This window comes from Leopardus geoffroyi, chromosome D2 (genome assembly GCF_018350155.1).
Source record: "Leopardus geoffroyi isolate Oge1 chromosome D2, O.geoffroyi_Oge1_pat1.0, whole genome shotgun sequence".
Classification (NCBI taxonomy): Eukaryota; Metazoa; Chordata; class Mammalia; order Carnivora; family Felidae; genus Leopardus; species Leopardus geoffroyi.
This window is the reverse complement of record NC_059334.1, coordinates 31867350-31888450: the sequence shown is the minus strand read 5'-3', so window position 1 is coordinate 31888450 and position 21101 is coordinate 31867350. Positions and strand designations below refer to the sequence as shown.

The window sequence follows — 21101 nt, the reverse complement described above, 5'->3', positions numbered from 1 at the left end:
ACACCCGTGTTCATCCCCACCTGGAAAGCCCAGGAAACACCACCCGGGAACCCCACAGGGCACATGCCCCGCCAGCTCCAGCAGATGCCTTTCGGGAGAACTGTCTGCAGCTTCCAGGACACAGGCTCTAAGCAGCTGCCTCTCTGTGCAGAAGGTGCAGAGGGAGCTTTCCAAAGGCACAGCCATACTGCCACTTTCCGTCAAGGACAAAAGAGCACAACAAGGGACCAGGAGGACAGTGTGTTACAGCCCCTTTACCTACTTCAAGGCCTGTCACTACCCCCCTCCCAAGAATCTGTCCTTGATTTGGTTGGGGAGGTGGTTAAAATGTCCTTTTATGATATGAGAGTGTTGTGATAGTGGTTAGTTTCTTCTTAATGGGCTTACTTTGCAGAATTTTACATCCTCCTATTCTTTTGAGAATTCTATATGCCTCTGAGGTAAGAAAAAAAGTTGGGGAACCACTGGAGAGAACACAAAATGGAGCCCCCCCCCCACTTTTTGGGTTTCACCGTTTTTGTGTTTGAGAGCCTGATGTCACCTCTGGATCCTCTCCCAAGAAAACGGTATAAACACACTTTTACACGCAGCTTCAAGCCTCTGAAGCCCTGGAACTCTCCGTGAAGAAAGCAGGAAGGCTCCTTAAGCGAGGGTCTGGATAGGCACCCACAGACTCAGGGAGGTTCTTAGGAAAGGCAGTTTCTTTGGGTCTCCAGGCTCTGGGTTAGTGATTGGCATCAATCTAAATGCTCTGGTGGATCTAGAAAGGAAGGGGAAAGAAAGAGCACCGGGCAGGGAGTCGGTGTGCTGACTCTGCCCTTGACCCCCTGCATCACCTTGGCCGAGGGATTGCCCTTCAAGTCTCAGATCTCCCAACTGCTCAGTGAAGAGGTCAGCTGAGGGGAAGTGCAAGGTCCCTCAGGGACCATATTCCAGAAGCGAAGGAGTTTCTAGTAGGGAGTTCCAATAGCAAGAAAATATGCTTGGGCAGTCCTTGGGCTGTCCTGGAGCTACCGGAGGGGGGACGTCCACGCGGGGCTTGGAAGAAAGCTGTGCTGGTTATTTTCTGTTCCTCTCTCCCCCCCACTCCCCATCTCTGGAGGCTGACCCCATAGACCATGTTGCTGGGACCTTTGCCAGTCAAAGGGACGCACTGACAGGTGAGCAGATGGGAGAAGAGAGAAGCTGGGCCTTTACCCCACCCCCACCGTCCCTGTGCTCAGTGGAGTTACTCTAGCTGTGGTTGCTCCCCCCCACAACTCAGCTCCTGTTGGATGGTCCCCAGGGCCCCCTGAGGATGTCTGTAGCAGGTTCGGGTGTTGCTGCGCTGCCCCTCGCCCCACTCAGGTCCAGGGCCGGTTACCACCTGCCCCCGCGTCGTTCCTGGGTGCCTCCCCACTCCTAGCTGGTCCCCTTAACCCTGCCCACATCCCTGTGTATGGTCCTTGCATTCAATCCTCATCACAATCCAAGCTAAGGCCGCCATTCATTCTGCGCCCGGGCCCTAAATGCCACAGCGTCAGGCACATGGTATATACTATTTGTAATTCAATATTAAAATTGAAGATACGCCCCGATTTCCCTTTATCCAAAGTCCTTAAATATCATAAAAAGTGTATCTCTTGGAAAATTCTATGCCAGCGCTAGGGTAAGAAGAGGTCAGAAATTTCTACGCATCCCTGAAAGACAGAAGGCCGATGGGATGGGATGGGATGGGATGGGATGGGATGGGATGGGGAGATGGCAGCCAGAACCTGGGCAAGATACAAAGTGCCTAAATCTGACTGCACCATAACGTACAGCTTCCCTGTGACAAAGTACCCTCTAGAATGGCTACAAGCCCCAGGGAGCCTGGGTGGCTCTGCGGGTTGAGCCTCCGACTCTTGATTTTGGCTCAGGTCATGATCCCAGGGTGGTGGGATCGAGCCCCACGTCGGGCTGTGTGCTGAGTGTGGAGCCTGCTTAAGATACTCTCTCTCCCCTCTGCCCTCTCCCCCACTCACATTCTCTCTCTCTCTCTCAAATAAAAAGTACTAAACATAAAAGAGGTAGAAAGCTAGATTTTTAAAAATTTCAAAAATAAATAATGGCAAGCCCAGACCGACTGGGTAAAAGAATTTGTTGTATATCTATCTACCCATCTATATCTATCCAGGAATTAAACAGATTATACTAAACATTTATGCGTATTTTTTCATATTAATTTAAGAAAGACAACCTAGTACGAAAATAAACACATAAGAGAATAAACCCAAAGGGCCGATAAACATGTGAAAAGATGTTCCATCTCACTAGTAATTGAAAAAGTCGTTTTAAGATAAAAATAAGACTGTTTTTTTTCCTTATCCAATTGGCAAAAGTTAAAAAAGGTCGGTGACCTCAAATGTCAGAGTGGAAAGGGGGAAGCGGGTGCCGTCATGAGCCGTTGGGTGTTTACTTCAGCCCAGAAGATGGCCTCATTTAGTTCAAAGACAGAATGACAGTTACTTTGAGATAGCGTAGACATGCTGTCACCTAGGCCTCGTGCATGGGTGACGTGAGCAGAGGGTAGGAAAAGGAAAGAATAAGCTAAGGGGGGTACGAGATGACACTTAAAAGGCCCATGTCTTAGAGAAAATCTGTCACCATGACTCACAGGAAATAAGCCTTCTTGTGGGTGTTGAGGGGAACCTCTTGAAAGTACGTGGGGGTTTGAACAGCATAAAGTCCGAGAACCACAAGACCTTAAGGGAGGGCTTTCAAAGAAATCATTCTGTCCCCCTCAACCCCTCCACCACCCAACCGAAGAGAGCTAGGGCACCCTTCCAGAAGGATTCCAATCACTGACAATGTCAAAGGGGATGCCAGTACCAAAGAGGATTCTGGTATTGCTGGCTCCAACACCCACCTGTGAAATAAGCAAGGGCCTGGAATCAGATGCCCTCCGGCCTCCGTATCCCGATCCATAAAATGCGGGTCATACCACCACCTCGTGGTATTGTTGGAGCGCTGAATGGGATGATGACCGTCAACAAAGCCAACTACAATGCCTGACAGAGTAAGTACTCTCCTACGGGACAGAATAAAATGAGCAAAGGTTATTGATCTGAGGACGGACTGGCTGCAGTGTAGACGGAGGCCACAGCAGAATGGAGAGGACGTTCCCTCTAAGGGAACGTGTGCGTCTGATGATATTTGAAAGCTAGAAATAATGCAGCATATATGGGAAATGAAGGGTCACCATCTTTACAAATCAAGAAGAAAGAGACCAACGCCACAAAGGAAGAGTCAGCGAGAGACACGGACCATTCGGAAAAGACAACGGAAGTGTCCAACATCCATGAACGACAGTTCAAGCGTACTATCAATTTAAAAGGAACATAAAATTAAACCAGAATGAGATGCTGTATTTTGAGCTACCAAACTGGCGAGAACTTTTAAAAAACGCAACGGGAAATGCTGACGAGAGCAGGAACAGCAGGCTCGTCACCTGCTCCTTGGGAATGCAGGTAGGACATTTCCAGGGGACACACTGGAGGGGGCGTATCCAAAAACTTTGAAATGGGCAGCCCTCTTATTTAGAAAATAACCAGAAGTTTGCACCGCCCTATGCAGATTGAGGGGTACCACCTTCTTTCTCCTCCACCCCTCTACCCTCAAAGACTGAGCCATGATTTCCCGGCCCCCATCAACAGGACCCGTGGCTCCTCACGTGAGACGGGAGAGCAGTACAGAGACAGACAATGGAGTCGGGCTGGAAATGGAACAGATGAAGTTGGAGACAGGCAGTCATTTTTCCAGAGCCAAGAGAAAGCTGACCGTCACCAGAAAGAGGGGACAAAGCAGTTGCTCTCGCGGGGCGGGGCGGGGGGCGCCAAGACAAAAGTGAGGGTGCGTCATCAGGTCCTCAGAGTGACAGACGCCAAGAAGGGATGAGATGTAGGAGAGATTTATTGGGGAACTCCCTGTGAAGGATGAAGGGGGAGGGGAAGAAGGCAGGGAGGGCCTTCGGACCACAATGCGGGTCTGACAGTTGTGAAAGGAGAGCGGGAAGGAAGGGCCCCACGAGGCCGTGTGGCCTGAGACGCTCTTGGGCCGAGCACTGGGAAGAGCCCTGGGAAGGCTGCCAGTTGGAGAAGCACCACAATGGGCAGAAGGTGCCCAGCTCTAGAGGCCCCTGGAGCTTCCTGACCCAACCCTGCTTGGTCCCGGGCCACCCAAAGGCAGGGAAACTTTCTGGAAGCCGGGTGGTCTGCCCTAATCCAAGTGAGCAAACGTAACGAAACACTGGCCACTAGCTCAGCCAGGGATCCCCCACGGCTGGCCTCATCCAGGACACCCTCACGTCAGCCCTTCCCAAGGCCTCTCCCTGGCCTGTACCCACCACCCCTCCCACCAGGCTGCCCCGCACCCGCTCTGGTCATTTAGACGTCAGCATGGCTTTCCCAGAGAACAGCTGCATGGGACACCGAGGAGTGCCTTTGTCCCCTCGTCCCGGCTCCTCTAGGAGGGAAGGAGACCCAGACGAAGAGCTGGAGGCTGCCGCCGGCCCCTGACTCCCTGGCATTACCTGCCTCCTGGCTCCAGCGTCCCTGACTTTTAAGGAGCCTCCTGTGTCCACATCACTTCTTTGGTGGCATCTCAGCCGGGCTCCTTTGTTCCGGGTCTCGCACCCTACATTAACTTTGATCTCACCCTCCAAATAAGCATTTTAATCCCATTCACAGTTGAGGAAATGGAGACTCAGAGACACAAGGTGGTCCACAATCCAACTGCCAGGGTATGGATGCCCAAACCGCTCCTGCTGCCTGAGCAGAGAAAGGGGTGTGTCTCATGGTATTCGGGGGCCAAAGAGGTGGGGAATACCACAGCCAGGGACAGTGCAGCCAGGAGAAAGGCCCAACCAGCATGGGCCGCTCTAGGGACACGGGTGTCTTCCAGAGCCAGAGGGTGGGAGAGGGAGTGGGGGCTGGGGGAACAAAGATACTGCTCGAATTTTCACAACTAGCAGCTGATCATGCTTTACCTAGGTGAGTAAAAAATGAACCGCCTTGGGGCGCCTGGGTGGCTCAGTCGGTTAAGCGTCGGACTCTCGACCTCAGCTCAGGTCATCACCTCACGGTTTGTGAGATCGAGCCCCACGTCGGGCTCTGTGCTGACAACACAAAGCCTGCTTGGGACTCACTCTCTTCCTGTCTCTCTGCCCCTCCCTCGCTCGTGCTCTTTCCCTCTCTCTCAAAAATACACATTAAAAAAAAAAAAAAAAGGCAAACAGCCTTTTGTGAGGTAAAACCAACATAAAGCTACGACAGTGCTGATTCTGCAGAAGCAGCTGGGGGTCCCCTACTGGACACGGCAGGGAAGACCTGTCGGCAACTTCTGGGCGGGCACTCCATTTTTCCAGTTCATCCTAAACTGGTTCTTGGGATGAGGAGGGAAACCAAAGGCCCTCTGGGGGCCCCTCTTGCACAGAATATGGCCCATTCCTAGTGTCTGCTCAAGGCCGGGAGGGTAAACAGGGTCAGGAGGAGCTCAGATCACTGGTGCCGTGGGGTCCTGGGATGAGGTGGCTTGACTCGAGGCAGAGTATGCCCCCAGGCTGCACGACCTCGGTTGTTTCGTCATTCTAGAAGCTCTGTCAGAAGAGAGCGGTGGAAGTCCGGGCCCCGGGCTGAATTCTGACCTTGTACTCCACCTCACAGCTCCTGTCTACCAGCACCCCGTACCACACCCGTTCTCGCCATACCCAGTGCACATGACTCGTTCACTCTCTTCCCTGAAATGCCACAGGCTCCGGAAGGCGGGCTGTCCCTGTCCACCCACCAGTTCGTACCTGTCGAATCGCCGCCCACGGCCCACTTTCAGGTATCTCCAAATTACACACCCACCCTTATGTACGGAAGCCCGCGTGTGCTCATCGGCCCCCACAGGTACACCCCCAAGCCAGGCAGGGTCCCACCTAAGGCCGTCTGGTCTGGGCACAGGGACAAACCGGTGTGGCAGGCCCCCCGAAAGCCCCGGAAGCCTTTGGGAAAGAACACAGTGCAAGGGTGCGGGAGCCAGGCCCTCAGGGGGCAGTGGGAGGACAGGGTACCCGGGGGGACACTCCCGTGAACACCATCCACTCCTGCGTATCCCCCCACCCAGACCCTTGTACCCCAGGCAAAGAAGCGCCCCTCCCCACCAGGCACGCGCGTGCACACACACACACACACACACACACACACACACTGGTGTGCATGTCTCCACACTCACGTTCAGAAGCCACATGGGGCATCCTTGGACTCTGCTGTGCGGGCAGGTAACCCCAGGAGGCCTTCCCTCCCAGAGTGGGAAGATCACCTACCCCAGCACATGGGGCTCTGGGTTCCATCCTGACCACCCCCCGGCTGACCTCAGAACTAGAACCCAGAGGTCTTTCATTCCCCTAACCCTGGGAGAGCGTGGGGAGAAAGCCTGGGGTCTGCTCTCTGCCTCACTCTCCTCACTGCCTCTTCACACACTAATCCATGCAATTGTGTCTGAGCATTTGGGGGCCTGAAGGGGCCAAGGAAAGCCTGCGGGGGTGAGAGGAGGGAGTAGAGGCTGAGGTCCACCCTCCATCATAACCCTTGAGATTCCATGTTGCTCCATGTCTCTGAACACAACAGTCCTTCACATCTCAGTATGAATTAGCCTATTATGCTGCTGGACAGCCCTGGGCATCCTGAGTGAGACGGTAACGCATGAAGGATGTGAAGGAAGGAGAGGGATGTCAGGAAAAACTTACCTTCTCCAAGAATTGGGAGCACTAAGGGCTGGTGCTTTCAACTCACCTTGCCCACCCACCACAGCTGTATCACGTCTGTAACATCTGCCCCACACTACGGACATCAGCAGGCGGGGCACATTTCACATTTAGCCATTTTTTTAATGCTCAAAAGCTCTGTACAAAAAAAAAGTCACAAATGAGTCCTCACAACACCCCTGTGAGGTAGGTAGGTAGGCAAGTATTATTCTCCCATTTTACAAACGGGGAAACTGAGGCAGAGAGGCGCAGTGACCGGCCAGTGGTCCCAGCACAGCTGAAAGTCAGGGCCAACCGTGAAAACACAAAGGATCCCTCTCGGTTCAGCCTGAGCTCTGACCCCTCCTCTAGACCTTGTCTGCAAAGAAATCAAAACTCTCCAATATATGCAAAAATCAACAAACCCGACAGATCTGAAAAGGGAGGGCACGGACATACAGTAGTTTCGCAGATTTCAGCCAAGACGGCCCAATTCCTTCCAATGCTAGGGAGATGGGAACAGAGACACATCCGCCTGTTTTTCCACAGAAGCGCACGCACCCAACCAGGGAGGGCCGCGTAGTCAGCCTTCGGGCCGCCCAGCCCCTGGGCTTCAGCGGAGAGCGGTCCCCAGAGGAAGAGCCAGACTCAACTCCACAGGGCCGCGCCCTCCCGCCCCTCCCAGCGGCCTTCCCACTGTCGGGACAGGGCTGCTCCCGAGGCCTCCTGCTCACCAGCCCCTTCTGTTCCCTCTGGAGGGAAGCTTGGTGGGGGGGGGCGGTCCTCAGCTCGGATGGCCTGCAACCCAGGTGAGCCCTCACACCCTCCTTAGCCCTCTTCACCATTCCCTCAGGGTCACCCAGCAGTCCTCGGGGCTCCTGCTGCAGCAGATGGGGACTGGAGCCATCTAGGCCGCCAGGGCAGGGAAGAAGCACAGAAGGACCCACTGCTGGCAGCTTGGCTTCCTCAGCCCTTCCCGCCCTGGCGCCCGGGAAACGGAGCAGGCCTCTTCCCGGGGCCGCATCCACCTTCTAGAAGCTCTTTCCTCCCGAATGGACCCCTCCCTTCCAGCTCCTTGGAGACCCTCACAGTCCTGCCATCCCCAGGAGAGGGACAAGGGGAAGGAAGGAGAAGGGGCACGAGAGGCCAGGGAACTGGGTGAGGCTGCCATTAAAGTGACCAGTCCACCAAGAGCCCTGTCCGCTCCCCGGGGAGCCAGGGGCCCCAGGGCAGTGCTCAGGCAGCAAAAGGGGAGAAGCCGAGCAGGAGGGCAGCAAGAGAAAGCAAGAGAAGGAACCGGACTCTGCACCTGAGGCTGTGAGGACCGCTCGGACACGGGAGAGGAAAGCGCATGCGTGCAAGTGGAGCGTGGCTTCGTTTGGTGGCTACTGGGGGACTGAGCTCCTTGGAAGCCATCTTCGGTCTGCAAGGCACACGCCGGGCCCGTGCGCCTGTGGTTTACAAGTATACCTGTGCACTAATTGTCCTATCAAAACCTCTTCTTAAAAAAGGGTCCCAACCCCACTCCAGTCTCTGCGGGAAGCTGGGGAATGGGTTCCTCAGGACGGCTCCCAGTGAGGAGCACCTGCAGCGCCCCTGTGGGAGGGGGCACACAGGGGCGGGGGAGCACCTCCTACAGGAAGTCTCCAGCAGCGGCGGGCTCAAGGCCGTGGCTCCGCTCCTGCCACCGGCAGCGCAGCCCGGAGAAGGGCTGGTCCTGCACGCTCTCCAGCTCGGGGAAGCCCAGCTGATTGAGGATCTCATAGACTCCGGCCTTTGATGCCACCTGGGGAAGACAGCAGAGATGGGGGCGGAGTTCCCAGGGAGACGGGTCACCCCGCCCCCCCTTCCCCCCACTTCCCCCCCCCCCCCCCCCGCCACATCACCACACTTTCCTCCCTGCGCTGGGCTCCAAAACACACAGGTGAGCCTGGGGCCCAGCGCTGCCTTCCCCAAGCTCAGCGACCCGAGCAAGTTTGTGTTTTGACCGCCAATGGCCGCTCTGAGTTTCAGTTCCCTTATGACGGGGACAACAGGCTCCACCTCCCAGGACCATGATGGAAGGCTACAGAGCACAGAGAGCACCCAGCAGATAGTAAGGAAATGGACAGCCGCGCAGGAAGCCAAGTGCCCCTGTGCCTGTGCCGCCCTGATGTTCCCACTGAGATGCTCAGGGGCACAGAAGGCAGCGGGGAGACAGGAGCCAGCGACAGCCCTGTGGCTGTGTGTTCGGGCTGTGAACCAGGCAGGTCCACCGCAGGCCTCAGTGCAGGAGGGTGGGCTGGGGGCTCCCTGTACATTCCCCATGCAGCCCTGGGCCCAGCAGCCCAGGGCCCGGCACTAGACTCAACCCACTCAACAACCAGCCCCCTTCTCTCTCCACCATCCTTGGAGATGGGGAGGATTCAGGCTCCACTCAGACCAACGGTCCCCAGGCAACCCTCCACCCGCCACTCTCCACTCATCCCCACGATGGAGGGACTGAGGTCCCCAGAGGCTGGAGCCCACACTCTGGACTGGACCAATTCTCTCCTTCTTTGATATGCCCCCAACATGAGCCACCTAGGTTCAGCTGGGGAGGGGATCAAGTTCCTGCCCAGCCCCTGGTTCCCCCAACTTCTACTCTCCAAGCACAGCCCAAGCAGAGGTGTCTGAAGTCCCCCACTACCTCCATCCATCCCACCCAGGGGTCCAAAGAGGAAGCCAAGCCCAGTCCTGCTCAGGAGGATGGCCCTGACGTGGACTTGGTGTGATCCACCCCCCATCAGGGCTCCTGACTCAACACGCATCTGCCCAAGGACCACCCTGAAGGCTTGCCTTCAGCCCAACTACCCAGCAGCCAGCAGCCACTGCCATGGTCCCTCTGCCTCTGTTCCCGCAGCTCTGACCTCACCCGCGCTCCTACCTAAGCCCCCGTGCCCTTCTTACACCCACTCTGGCGGGGTCACCAGCTCCCACTCTCCCGCCCGCCTGCCCCAGGGGAGCTAACTCCAGCCTCGAGTCCAGATTAGAACCGTCAGGACAGGCCGGCAAGGTCAGGAGAGACCGGCGTCCGGGCGGAGGGGTAATTACAGGCTGCTCTGCCCAGCGGGGGGGAGGAGGCCTCTCTCCTGACCTAGAGGTGCCAAGGCAGCAGCTCTGCCCCCAAAACCAGCCAAGCCGGAGGAAGAACTAGAAGAATCGGGAGGCCAAGCAGAGAGAGGGACGGCGGAGATGGAACGAGAGGGCAGTGTCTCAGGCCAGACACGGTGGGCTTTGCAGCAAACCGACTGGCCCTAGTGCTGACTGTGAACGCGGTACTTACTCTGTGCTCAGTCTCCTCCTCTGTACAATGGGAGAGTAAGAGTGGCCACGTAAGGCAGCCCCGCTTACCCAGGGCCCAGAAGGTGGCACCGGGTATGTCTCACGGACTCCCCCCCACCACCACCACAACGTCCTGAGGTGGCACGGACAGTAACAAGATGCATCTTACTGCTGAGGACTGCTGGTTAGAGGGCTCAGCTTGTCCGAGGTCACAGCTGGAAGGTGGCAGGGGCCACGCCACCATCTTGCCCCTCGCAGGGCACAGGTGAGGGGTGAACGCAACAATGGGCGTGGAGCACCGGGGAACGTCAGCCTCGGGGACGCACCGAGGGCCCCCACACGCCTGCTCGCCCTCCTCCTCCCCCTCCTCCTCCTCCGGCACTCACTCATCCAGCTTCTCCCGACTGCCCGCCAAGTACGGGTGCCTGAGGGGTGGCCTCAGCCCCACGCCCACCCCCCGCGTCTCACCTCCCGCATCCAGGCGCTGAAGGGCCTCTGCCAGGAGTCGGCCTTCTCCAGGTGGAGGTAGGCGTTGAGGAGCACCAGGTAAACGTAGCGCTCCAGGTACTGTAGGCTCCGAAGCTGCAGCCTCCGGGCCTCCGGCTCCGATTTGGCCGCTTTGGCCTGGAAGACGGCACGGGGTGGGAGTCAGACACACCACACGCTCACACCCCGACTGCCCTCGGCACCAGCACCAGGACAGGAGGAAGGGGTTCAGACAGCAAGGCCAAGGGCACCGCCCCGGTTACAGGAGAGGCCAACAGATGGCAAGGCTAAGCCGTCAGGGCTCCGACTGCGGATGCAGCACGGCCTCACCCACCCCCCACACCTCCACACCCCCGCGGCCCAGGCTCCGTGGCCTCCAGCTGCTCACGGGCAGGTAAGTGTATCGCTGTCTGGGAGGGGGACCCCCCTTTTGGCCTCTGACCCCAACCGGTCCGTCACTGACTTCCTCGCCCATTCCTCAAGTGGCTCAGGATCAGGGGCAGAGGGGAGTCAATATAGCCCTCGGCCCTGGCCCGACCCTCTGCAAGGCTGGGACAGATCCCAGAAAGGCCACCAGGGCTGGGGACCAACAAGAGACCCAGTGGCTGAGGGGAGAAAGAGCTGTGTGTGCACTGGGAGGAGGGACATCAATCTGTTTAACGAGCCACCTTGGGCAGCTTCTAGGAGAACAGCACCAGGTGACATGCTGGGGAGAGAAAGGACAGCCACATGGTTAAAGATAGGCTTCCCAGAGAGCGTGGGATTTGGCTGGGCTGCGTGGGTGGAGAGAGCGAGCAGCCTGTGGGGCGGTGCAGAGGTGAGGCCGGTGCCCGGCAGGTGGGGACTGGAAGGGGCTGGCCTGGCTGGAACGAGGGTGTGAGGGGACAGGAAGGGGAGCTGGACTGGCAGCCAAGTGTGGAAGCCTACCCTCTACTCCAGCCCCGTTCCCACCCTGGCATGCGGATGCCTAGGGCCCCAGCCCAGACCGATCAGATGGGAGCCTGCGGGCCTACACATCAGGGTTCCAAGAAGCTCCCCGGGTGATTCTCTGTGGCCAGGGTATAGCACCATGGCTTTAGCATGGGGGGAGCCACTGAAGGTTTGGGGGTAGGAGTGACCTATTAACAGAAGACTCACAGGAGGCTAATGCTTAGGAGGAAGGGGACTTAAATGGGGTCCTCTTGAGGCTTTCTTGGCATGGGCATCGGTGGGCACCCCAAGACATACAGAGTCAGCTCCCCCGCTAGACAGTGTCCCTGCCACCAGGTCTGAGTTGTTCCTCTGACCTGCCACAGACATGCAGCCCAGCCTGGAGGCTGAGCCCCGGAGAGGTAACACGGCACCTCATCTCACCCCCGCCCCTTCTCACCCCACACCCTCCAGGCCCCCACCCAGGGCCCAGAGCAGCTCTCTGTGCTCCAGGAAGAAGATGTAGTTCAGAGGCTGTTCCCTCGGGTGCCAGAAACATCTGCGGGAGGGGGCACAGCCAGTCCAGGGCCTCAGGGAACCAGGAAGGGCGGCCTCCCAACAGCCGGGCCGTGGCTGAAAGCCTTCTCGCGGGGACACAGCTCAGCCCACTGTGTCTCCTCCGGGCCGCCGCAGGAAGGCCCCAGACATGACATGACCTACAGCCCCAAGAACCAGGAGCTGGAAGGGGACCGTTTGCAGGGCCTGAGCTCCCCTACCCCTCATCTCTGCCTCAGGTAACAGCCTTCCCGGGATGGAGCAAGTAGTTACGGAAACTTGCACAGCCAACCCACCCACACCATCCAGAGGGAGCTCTGGGTCCCCAGGGTTGGGGCAGGAGTGGAGGGTGGGCAGTGGATGGGGCCCCAGAGCAGGGAGGGCCCACGACCACTGCTCTGACTCCCTGGGAGACATGATGGGGCTCTGGTCCCAGTTCTGCCATTTCACCTGTCAGCCCCCATGATTCTGGAGGTGGGATTGCTCCAGCACGTAAGGTGCACCTGTAAACCATGAAGAGCCACGGTGATCTATGGAGCAGGAGACAGCGTTACAACAGGAAGAGGAAAGCGTGCGTAGGCCCTGCCTGCAGTGACGCTCACAGTCTGGGTGTGTCACAGGCAGAGGACAACTGCAGAGCACCCAGAGCAACCGGGTCAGGGGACCAAGGCAGGGCAGGGGGCTGGACCAGGACGGGCATCAAAAAAGGTGCCCGGGTGGCTCAGTCGGTTAGGGTCCAACTTTAGCTCAGGTCATTATCTCAGTTTATGAGTTTGAGCCTCGCGTCAGGCTCACTGCTGACATCTCAAGAGTCTGGAGCCTGCTTCAGATCGTCTGTCCCACTCTCTCTCTCCACCCCCCCCCCCCCACTCACTCTCTGTCCCTCTAAAAATAAATAAATACACTTAAAAAAAAAAAAGTGGTGATATCAGAGGTGGGTTAGGAAAAAGCAGGGCAGGAAGGTGCCCGGAGAGGGGGAGGAAAGGGGTCAGAGAGTGAGGTGTGTCCAAGGGAGACTGACAGGGGAGGGGGCAACAGGGGAGGCTGGGGCCCAGAATAGGGTGTGGAAGCCACTCCAGGCCCTGATCCTATGGACAAAGGGGCCACTGAAGGCTTCTGGCGGATGTGAGGGTGGAAATGGCCCCATGGCTGCTGCAGGAAGATGAATGGAGCAGAGAAAGACAGGTGCCTTGTTTTAAGGACCAACCAACCAGGGGCTCAAAAAAGTGCAGTTTTGCTTAGCAATTAGGACGCGGAGGGGCCCCTGGATGGCTCAGTCGGTTAAGCGTCCGACTTCAGCTCAGGTCTGATCTCACCGTTCATGAGTTCGAGCCCCATGTCGGGCTCTGTGCTGACAGCTCAGAGCCTGGAGCCTGCTTCGGATCCCGTGTCTCCCTCTCTCTCTGCCCCTCCCCCACCCGTGCTCTGTGTCTCTCTTTCAAAAATAAACATTAAAAAAAAAGAAATCAGGAAGTGGACAAAAAATTAAAAGAAGTTTCTACCTAGATACAAAGTATGGCCAATACACCACCATCTGCCGACCCCTAAGTGGTTACTCCATGCTACACCGCACTGGGCACTCATCACCCCATCCCTTCCCAATCTCCATCCCTGGAGCCTACTCGACATTTTCTTAGAAAGGAGAGGAAGTCACCCCCAGATCCACCAGGCAAGAACCATTTTAACCTGCTTTCAGCTAGAGAGCTCTAACGACACATCCTACAGGCATGAGAAGCCCTCAGCTCTGGGTTGGCCCACGGGTTGGCCCGGGGGCAGAGCCACACAAGCCCTATCCTCTCCAAGCCCCCCGCTCCCATGGGGACAGAGGCCTGCTGCTCCCAGAGACACCAGAGGGGACAGAGTCTGAGGAATATTCAGGGTGGAGAGGTTGAGTGTCCTTCTGAGCCCTACTGGTAAGTAGGGTAGAATTATCTCTAAATTCGGACCACAAGTAAAGGTGACACTGACACCCCCCCCCCCCCGAGGTGCCATGGGCTATTCCTGCATGATCGCAGGCTATGATTTGGGACAATGACCCATCTTCCCATCAAGGCCCTGGTTTCCTTAAAATCACCCCATGTTGGCACCGTCTGGGGAGGAGGAGAGGCCAGCCACCTCCTGTCGATAAAAATAGTGGCACCATTTTTAAATGGCCCGGCCGGCCAGGCTGTCATTAGCTGTGGTGGAGCTGGACAAGGCTTCCTCATCCACTGGGCCTGAGCCCTAAAATAGAAGAGGCCTCGGAAAGGTGGCCGGGGTGCTGGGCATTTCAGCTCTCTCCAGCCTGAGGTCGGCCAGCCTCAGCGTGGGCCCAGCGTGGCAGGCAGTGGTTCTCCTGAAGCTCTGCTCTTTGCTGGGCCACACGGAAGAGGCCCACGGAGGCCGGGCTGATGTGCCTCCCCAGGTGTGTCTGGGGCCGACTGCATACCACATGCCAGACTGAGCACATCACACCCAGAGCTCACTGTTAGATCCTAATTTGCCCTCCTAGCAACCCCGTGAAGGAAGAGGGACGTCCCGTTTTGCAGATGAGGCCGGGCCAAGCTAAGTAACTGCCCGACGCCAGAGTTCCCGTCTGGGACCGGAATTGCAAACACCCAGCTCAGCTCTCTGACCACCCTGGGCCCTTTCGCCACAGTCGAGCTCAACCACACCCTGTCTCACTCTTGCCTCTCTGCCTTTACCCCCGGCCTTGCTCCTGCCTGGAAAGCCCCTCTCCTCCACCAGGCCTGGTCCTGCTCCACTCGTCCCTTCAGGCCCTGGCCTGCTCTGAGTGCTCCAGCCCCTTCTCGGCCTCCTCTGCTCCCCAAGGAACGATCGGTCTGGAAGACAAGCCTGGGGGCAGGCACCAGACTCTAAGCCGGCTCCCACCTTCCCTCCTCCCCACCACCCTGAATGTCAGTGTCAGGGCTCAGACTAGGCGTGAAGCAGGCACGGGGTTGGTGGGTGAGCACGCTTCCCATGCCATCTGGAATCGGGATTCCAGGCAGGACACTGGGGACCCCACATGTGCACCTCCACCCCCGGGGATCCAGACTCTGCCGTGCTACCCCTGCTTGTGGGCTCCAGGGGGATATCGATCTGGCTTCTCAAACTCACAGAGCATGTCCCAGGCGAACCTCCTGAGGTCTCCCCAAATCTGCCCGCCCGCGTGTCTGCCCGTCTTAATGCTCATCCTTCCTGCTGCTCAGCCCAAAGCCTGGCATTCCTCCCTACCTTCGCCCTTCCTCGGCCCTACATCCAGCTAGTCAGGGCATCCCATTGACTCCACTTCAAACACTCCCAGATGAAGCTCACCTCTCACCACCTCAAGTCAAGCACCTGTCTGGCCTCCCTGGCCACCCTCCCTCCCACTTCTGAGACCTATTCTCAACACAGCGCCAGAGTGATCCCGCTAGAATCTTAAGTCGGCTCCTCTGCTCAACCCACTGCACAGGCCCCCACTGGCACTCAGTGGAGAAACCAACGTCTGTGTGATCGTCCCTGCGATCCCAGACCAGACCCCATCCAGCCTTCCTCCTGCCCACGTAGCCGCTGACCTCCTCTCTTGCCCGTCCCTGCTCCTCCTCCTTGCCCCTCCAACACACCAGGAAGCCCCCACCTCAGGGCCTTTGCACTTGCCATATCCCTCTGTCTGGATGTCAGCATGGCTCTCCCATTTACCCCCTCCGATCTTTGTGCAAATGCCACCTTTTTCATCAAGCCCTTTCCTAACCCAGACCAGATGTTAAGACTGCAACCCCCTACGCCCACAGACGTATCGCTACCCGACACAACGTGACTTTGACTCATATGCTGTTCCTCACGTGTCTCCCTCAGAGAGCGTGGGTCCCCCGAGGGTAGGAGCATCCCCGTTCTGAGGTATGCCCAGGACTAGCACAGTGGCTGGAACTTGGAAGGTATGCGATAAACGTCTGCCAAGTCAGTGACTAACGGGTCTATCTTCCATTTTTATTAAGCCCCAAATCACAGACTGCCTGGGGTTACCTAGATCAACCCCTCTGCTTTCCGGAAGGGGAGATCAAGGTCAAAGAGGTGAAGTGACATGCCAGGGTCACCTGGAGAGCTGGGCACAGCATAGGCTGCCGGGCAAACGGAGCCCAAAAAGAGAAACGAGGGGAACAAGTGGGGCCAGGCTCAGGGCCTGAGTCAATCCGGGCCAGACAACACCCCTGTTACTGGAGTATCCCTGCGGCCGTTTCCCCGACCCACTCAGTTGGAACGAGCATGGCCCCGTGGCCTCTGCTGTCCAGGTGAAGCAGGGTTCTGGGCTGGGCAGGGAACAGACAGCCCTCAAAGTTGGTTCGTCTCCGCAGGGCAAGGTCCCAGAGCTCCGACCCCATCAGTCTCAAAGTTCAACACACCGCCCACTCCTTGTCGGACATGGGCCCTCAAGCAATCGGTGCCAGCTGCTTCCAGGGGCTTTCTACAAGTCCCTGCAAACTGTCCTCAGGCCTGTCCTGGGGCGTCAAGCACGCGGAAGCTTTCTGTAACTCCCGAGAAGGGAGAGAACGGCCCTCGGCCCATAGACAAGGAACCGGCTTTCCAAAGAACACCTCCTGTTCAGTACTTTCAGAGCAGGAAGGGACTAAACCTGGCACCATGGGCTTCTGTGTGTGCCATTCATTCACCAAAGGTTGTTCACCCCTAGCCAGGCTCTGCACTTCAGTGACAAGCACGGTCCCCGCCCTCAGGAGCCCACTGCCCTGCACATAACCTAGTGGGCTGGCCAGGTGTCCCAGCCCGGCTGCCCACCACCCCCTGCACACCTGCTCCCACCTCACCTAGTACCCCGGCTGGTGCTCACCACCACCCTTCAAGGCAGGTAGGGGAAGCAATAGTGACCCCAGGTGACAGATGGCACAGGAGAGGCCCGGGCAGGCCAAAGCAACGTGGCAAAGGTCGTGCAGGGAGCTGCTGGCAGAGCCCAGGCTAGAACTCAGGGCTTCCGACCCACACCCAGGGCTCCTCAGGTCGCTAGAGAAGACTGCCCTCTCCTGGCAGACCGGCAGTGTGGACAAAGAACAAGAAGGCATAAGGAAGGCAGGGCCGAGTTTTCCTGTTTCATCGTACAAGGACTTACTCAACCTCCCGCCCATCTATCTGCTCACTAGACTGGCGTCTCCAGAGCCCGAGGTGGGCCAGGCAGGGCCTGCGGTCAGAGTTTCAGAGCCCAGACCCTGCACGGCAGAAGAGAGACAAGCAGCAGAAAGAGGCGGCCCCAGTGACAACCACGACCCTAACAACGACAGCCGTGCGCACGGAGGCAGCAGCTCGTGCACGCGGAGTGGGCGCGGCCGAGGTGCGTACCCCTCCCAAACCACTGCGAGTTCCAAGCCTCGGGTGCGCACTTAGAAACAAGCCTGGCACACGGCTCCGGCTCCGTGGATGCCTGCTGCTGCATAAACCAGGAAACGCCCCTGCAGGGTGCAAATTGCTCCAGCTCAGCCACACGGTGAGGAGGAAGGGAAAGCGAGAGAGGTCTAAGCTACTGAGAACGCGTGCCCTACACACGTGCACGCATGTGGCACACACGCACGCGGCACACACACACACACACACACACCCTCTCCCCGTTCTGGCAGCCGCTGGATGACCCACTGGCTCAATTTTGGGCTGAGTGTGAAAGAGCCTTAGGAGGCAACCCTTTCCCGCCATCGTATTTTATGTAACAGCACACGGCATTCCAGGGTGGCTCCGATCGCATGGCCCTGGCCCCGGAGACACATTACCTACTGGAATGAGGTCTCCAGGGAACAGCTTTGGCCAAGCCAGAGTCTTGGAGAGACTGAGAGAGACCCCACCTGGGGCTCAGAGCCAAAACTGTCTCACTCTATATTTTTCGTAAGATAATAACCTTCGACTTTGGGGACACTGAGCTCAGTCTCTGACCTCTTGGCAACTCTGCACCAACCCGGGCCAGGGCATGCAGTAGGGCCTGGGGACATCCTTACAGTAGGGCCTGGGGAAGTCCTTGCCAACCCCTCCTTTTTCCACCACAATAAAACTGCCTCCTGGGTCATGGTCATCCAGAAGGAAAGGAACACAGGCAGAGGAGTTGGGAGATAGGTTCTGGTCCTGCCTCAAGCTGGTCACAGAGTCATTAGGCCTCAGTGCCTTGCTCGGTAAAATGGGCCTCGTAAATCCCACTGTCATCTCCTTACCAGCGGCTCTGAGGACCAAAGGAGACAAAAAAGTAAGTTCTGAGAAAACTCGAAAAGCACTGCTCAAAGTTAAAGCACTACAGTCTTTATAAAAAATCTCAACTTGAGACCAAAGGACATTTTCTTTCTCTTTGTGGGGCTTTTATCTCAGCTTTTCTTCAAACTCTTTCTGAAGGGACAGAAGGGAGACACATTAGACTGTGTTAAATACAGAACACTAAGAATTAACGTCACCAGCCAAGGCTAAGGAAAAGGCCCCCTGGCATTAATGATTCTAGCAGGACTTCCTCCAGGAGCCCTGACCTTGGTTTCTGTCACAAATATTTTCCCTTTCCAGGCCCAGCAGGAAACAACTAATTCACCAGACGGTGTCACCACGGTGGGCTGGTGGCCATCTTGGATTCTCTCAGCCTGGGGCCCAGCCTTCTCACCTCTATCGAAACCTCAAGGAGTGGCTTAGTTCAAACAGTTTTCTCTTTTTTTCCTTTTGAGGTGGTTTTCTAAATGCCCTGAGCATTCTGGCCCCCTCACATGCATAGGATTGATCAGGCCCTGACCCACTGTCACTGACGCTCTAGAGAATGGGGGAGGCATCACTGAGCTACAACCCACAGAGGCCAGGCAGCCCGAGTCGGGCCCAGGCAGAGAGGGCGGCCCAGACTGTTAGTACACCAGGGAAGGCCTGTCTCCATGGAAAATGTGTATGCAGCTTTGGTCCCACCCCCCCACCCCACTCCTATACCTGTGACCCGAGGCTGGGATGGATACGCTCCTACCCTCCGGCCTTCTGAGGCTGGGAATACAAGGGCAAGGATCATGGATGCTAGTTGTTCTTTTCCCCCACAGCAGGGCTTGAGGTGGGAGGGAAGTGTAACTGCCTCCGACTTGGGAAGCCGTGTGGCACCCAGAGTGGATGTGACCTGAGAGTCGGTCTGGGGCCTCTCTCTCCTCCTGCCACCCACCAGCTGTGGGTTCTTGGGCAAGCCCAGTGCCTCCCTTCCTCAGATACAAAATGGAGGCACTGTTACGGTCTGCCCTTCATCAGGCACAGGTACAGAGTAAGGACTGAGCCAGGAGTACCCCCGCTGCTGGGGGTGCCTCCCACACAGGTTCCCAGTGGGGACACATGGGGGCTGGGTCCCCTGGCCTCCAGCACTGGCCTCTAACAACTCCCAGCCTCCCCCCAGGAGCCCCTCCATCTTTCTTCTCCCGGCCCACCCAGGTCACCCAGACCCTCATCACCGACCGCAGGTCTATCCGACTCTGGAGGGACCTTAGGGCTCACCAACCCCAACAGCCTTCCCCTTGGCTTTAGAGAAGCCCCTCCCAAACCTCCTTTGAACAGGAGCAAATCAAGTGAAAACCCAAGCTCAGGGCCTGCCTTCCTGCCTCCCCTGCACCCCGGCCAAGTATCTTTCCGTAAGTACTGCAGTTAATTCGTGGAGAGGGAACGAGACAGCCAGCATATCGCTCTTTTGCAAACCCTCAATGAAGTAAAGAGCGCAGGGGACGAGCAGCTGCAGCTGCCAGGTCACAGAAGAGACCACGGGGCCTTCTGAGCCCACGTGGCGGCACACAGCACCCCTGTGACTCTGCTGGCCGAAACCAAGCCAAATCTGATCGAGCCTCTGGCTCTACCCGGCGAGACAGGGGGCACAGGAGCCGCGACGTGACGTGGCCCAGCTAAACCTGGGGGTGCAACGAGCAGGGTCCAGACTGGGGGGTGCCCGGTGAGCAAGCCCGTTACCTCAGCAGACACACTTCGGGGGAAGACGAGCGGGCAGAGCGGTTCTAGATTCCACGGGCCACATCGGCCACGTGTGAGCTGTGGCACTTGTTTGGATCCTGACCCAAGGCCAACAGACTCTGTGGGACCAGGTGAGAACATCTAAATGCTCACCAGGTAGGGGCGCCTGGGTGGCTCAGTCGGTTGAGCGGCCGACTTCGGCTCAGGTCACGATCTCGCGGTCCGTGAGTTCGGGCCCCGCGTCGGGCTCTGTGCTGCCAGCTCAGAGCCTGGAGCCTGTTTCGGATTCTGTGTCTCCCTCTCTCTGACCCTCCCCCGTTCATGCTCTGTCTCTCTCTGTCTCAAAAATAAATAAACGTTAAAAAAAAAAAAAAAAATTAAATGCTCACCAGGTATTAGATCGTAAGAAACTACTGTCATTTGAAGTATGATAATGACCTTTTTTTAAAAGACCCCTCCCCACTGGGGCGCCTGGGTGGCTCAGTCAGTTGAGCGTCTGACTTCAGCTCAGGTCACGATCTCACAGTGTGTGAGTTCGAGCCCCGCGTCAGGCTCTGTGCTGACAGCTTGGGGCCTGGAGCCTGCTTCGGATTCTGTGTCTCCCTCTCTGTTCCTCCCCTGCTCACACTCTGTCTCTCTCTCTCTCGAAAATAAATAAAGATTAAAAAAAAAAAAAAAAGATCCCTCCCCCCTTAAGGTACCTGCTGAAATACTGGCAGAGGAAGTAACAGGAGGTCTGGGACTTGTTTCAAAATAATCGGGGCGGGGGGGGGGGGGGGCAGGGAGAGGGCTGGGGGGGAACCTTAGGTGAACTAAGACTAGCCCTGATTGGTAATTCCTGAAGCTGGGAGGTGGGCACACAAGGGTTCATGAAATCACTCTCCCAGTTTTGAAATTTTGTTTGAAATTCTCCAAAATAATTAAAAGAAAAATAAGGTCTGACCTTCCGACTCTGTCACCAATCTTACTTACTTCTAAGCATCAGCCTACAGAAATTATCTGCACCGATTAAAGAGCAACACGCACTACAACATTCAATGTGGCATCACCCACCCAGAGCACACCGGGGGGCGATGTGACAGTCCACCTCTACAGGGACGGCAGGTGACACTGGGTGCTTCCACTCTACAGACTCTGTGAACATGAAATATGATGACGATGTAAGACTCTTCAGCAAACAAGATAAAGTGTC

General features: G+C 57.1%; 1 protein-coding gene and 1 long non-coding RNA gene across 4 annotated transcripts in view; both read right to left on the bottom strand.

Moving 5' to 3' along the window:
* Nucleotides 1-354: 354 nt before the first annotated feature.
* Nucleotides 355-5099, bottom strand: LOC123577366. Its single transcript, XR_006701821.1, has 2 exons — nt 2888-5099; nt 355-760 (listed from the first exon to the last, which is right to left on the bottom strand). It is a non-coding gene; the product is annotated as an uncharacterized LOC123577366 (long non-coding RNA).
* Nucleotides 5100-6927: 1828 nt separating this feature from the next.
* PALD1 (phosphatase domain containing paladin 1) overlaps nt 6928-21101 on the bottom strand; it is a 76231-nt gene continuing 62057 nt past the window's right edge. For all 3 annotated transcript variants that reach the window (XM_045439505.1, XM_045439504.1, XM_045439503.1), the window contains exons 19-20: nt 10517-10672; nt 6928-8531 (exon numbers count right to left, since the gene is read on the bottom strand). In XM_045439505.1, coding sequence (XP_045295461.1) covers nt 8379-8531; nt 10517-10672 — 309 coding nt within the window. In that variant the 3' untranslated portion in view covers nt 6928-8378. The remainder of the gene's footprint in view (nt 8532-10516; nt 10673-21101) is intronic.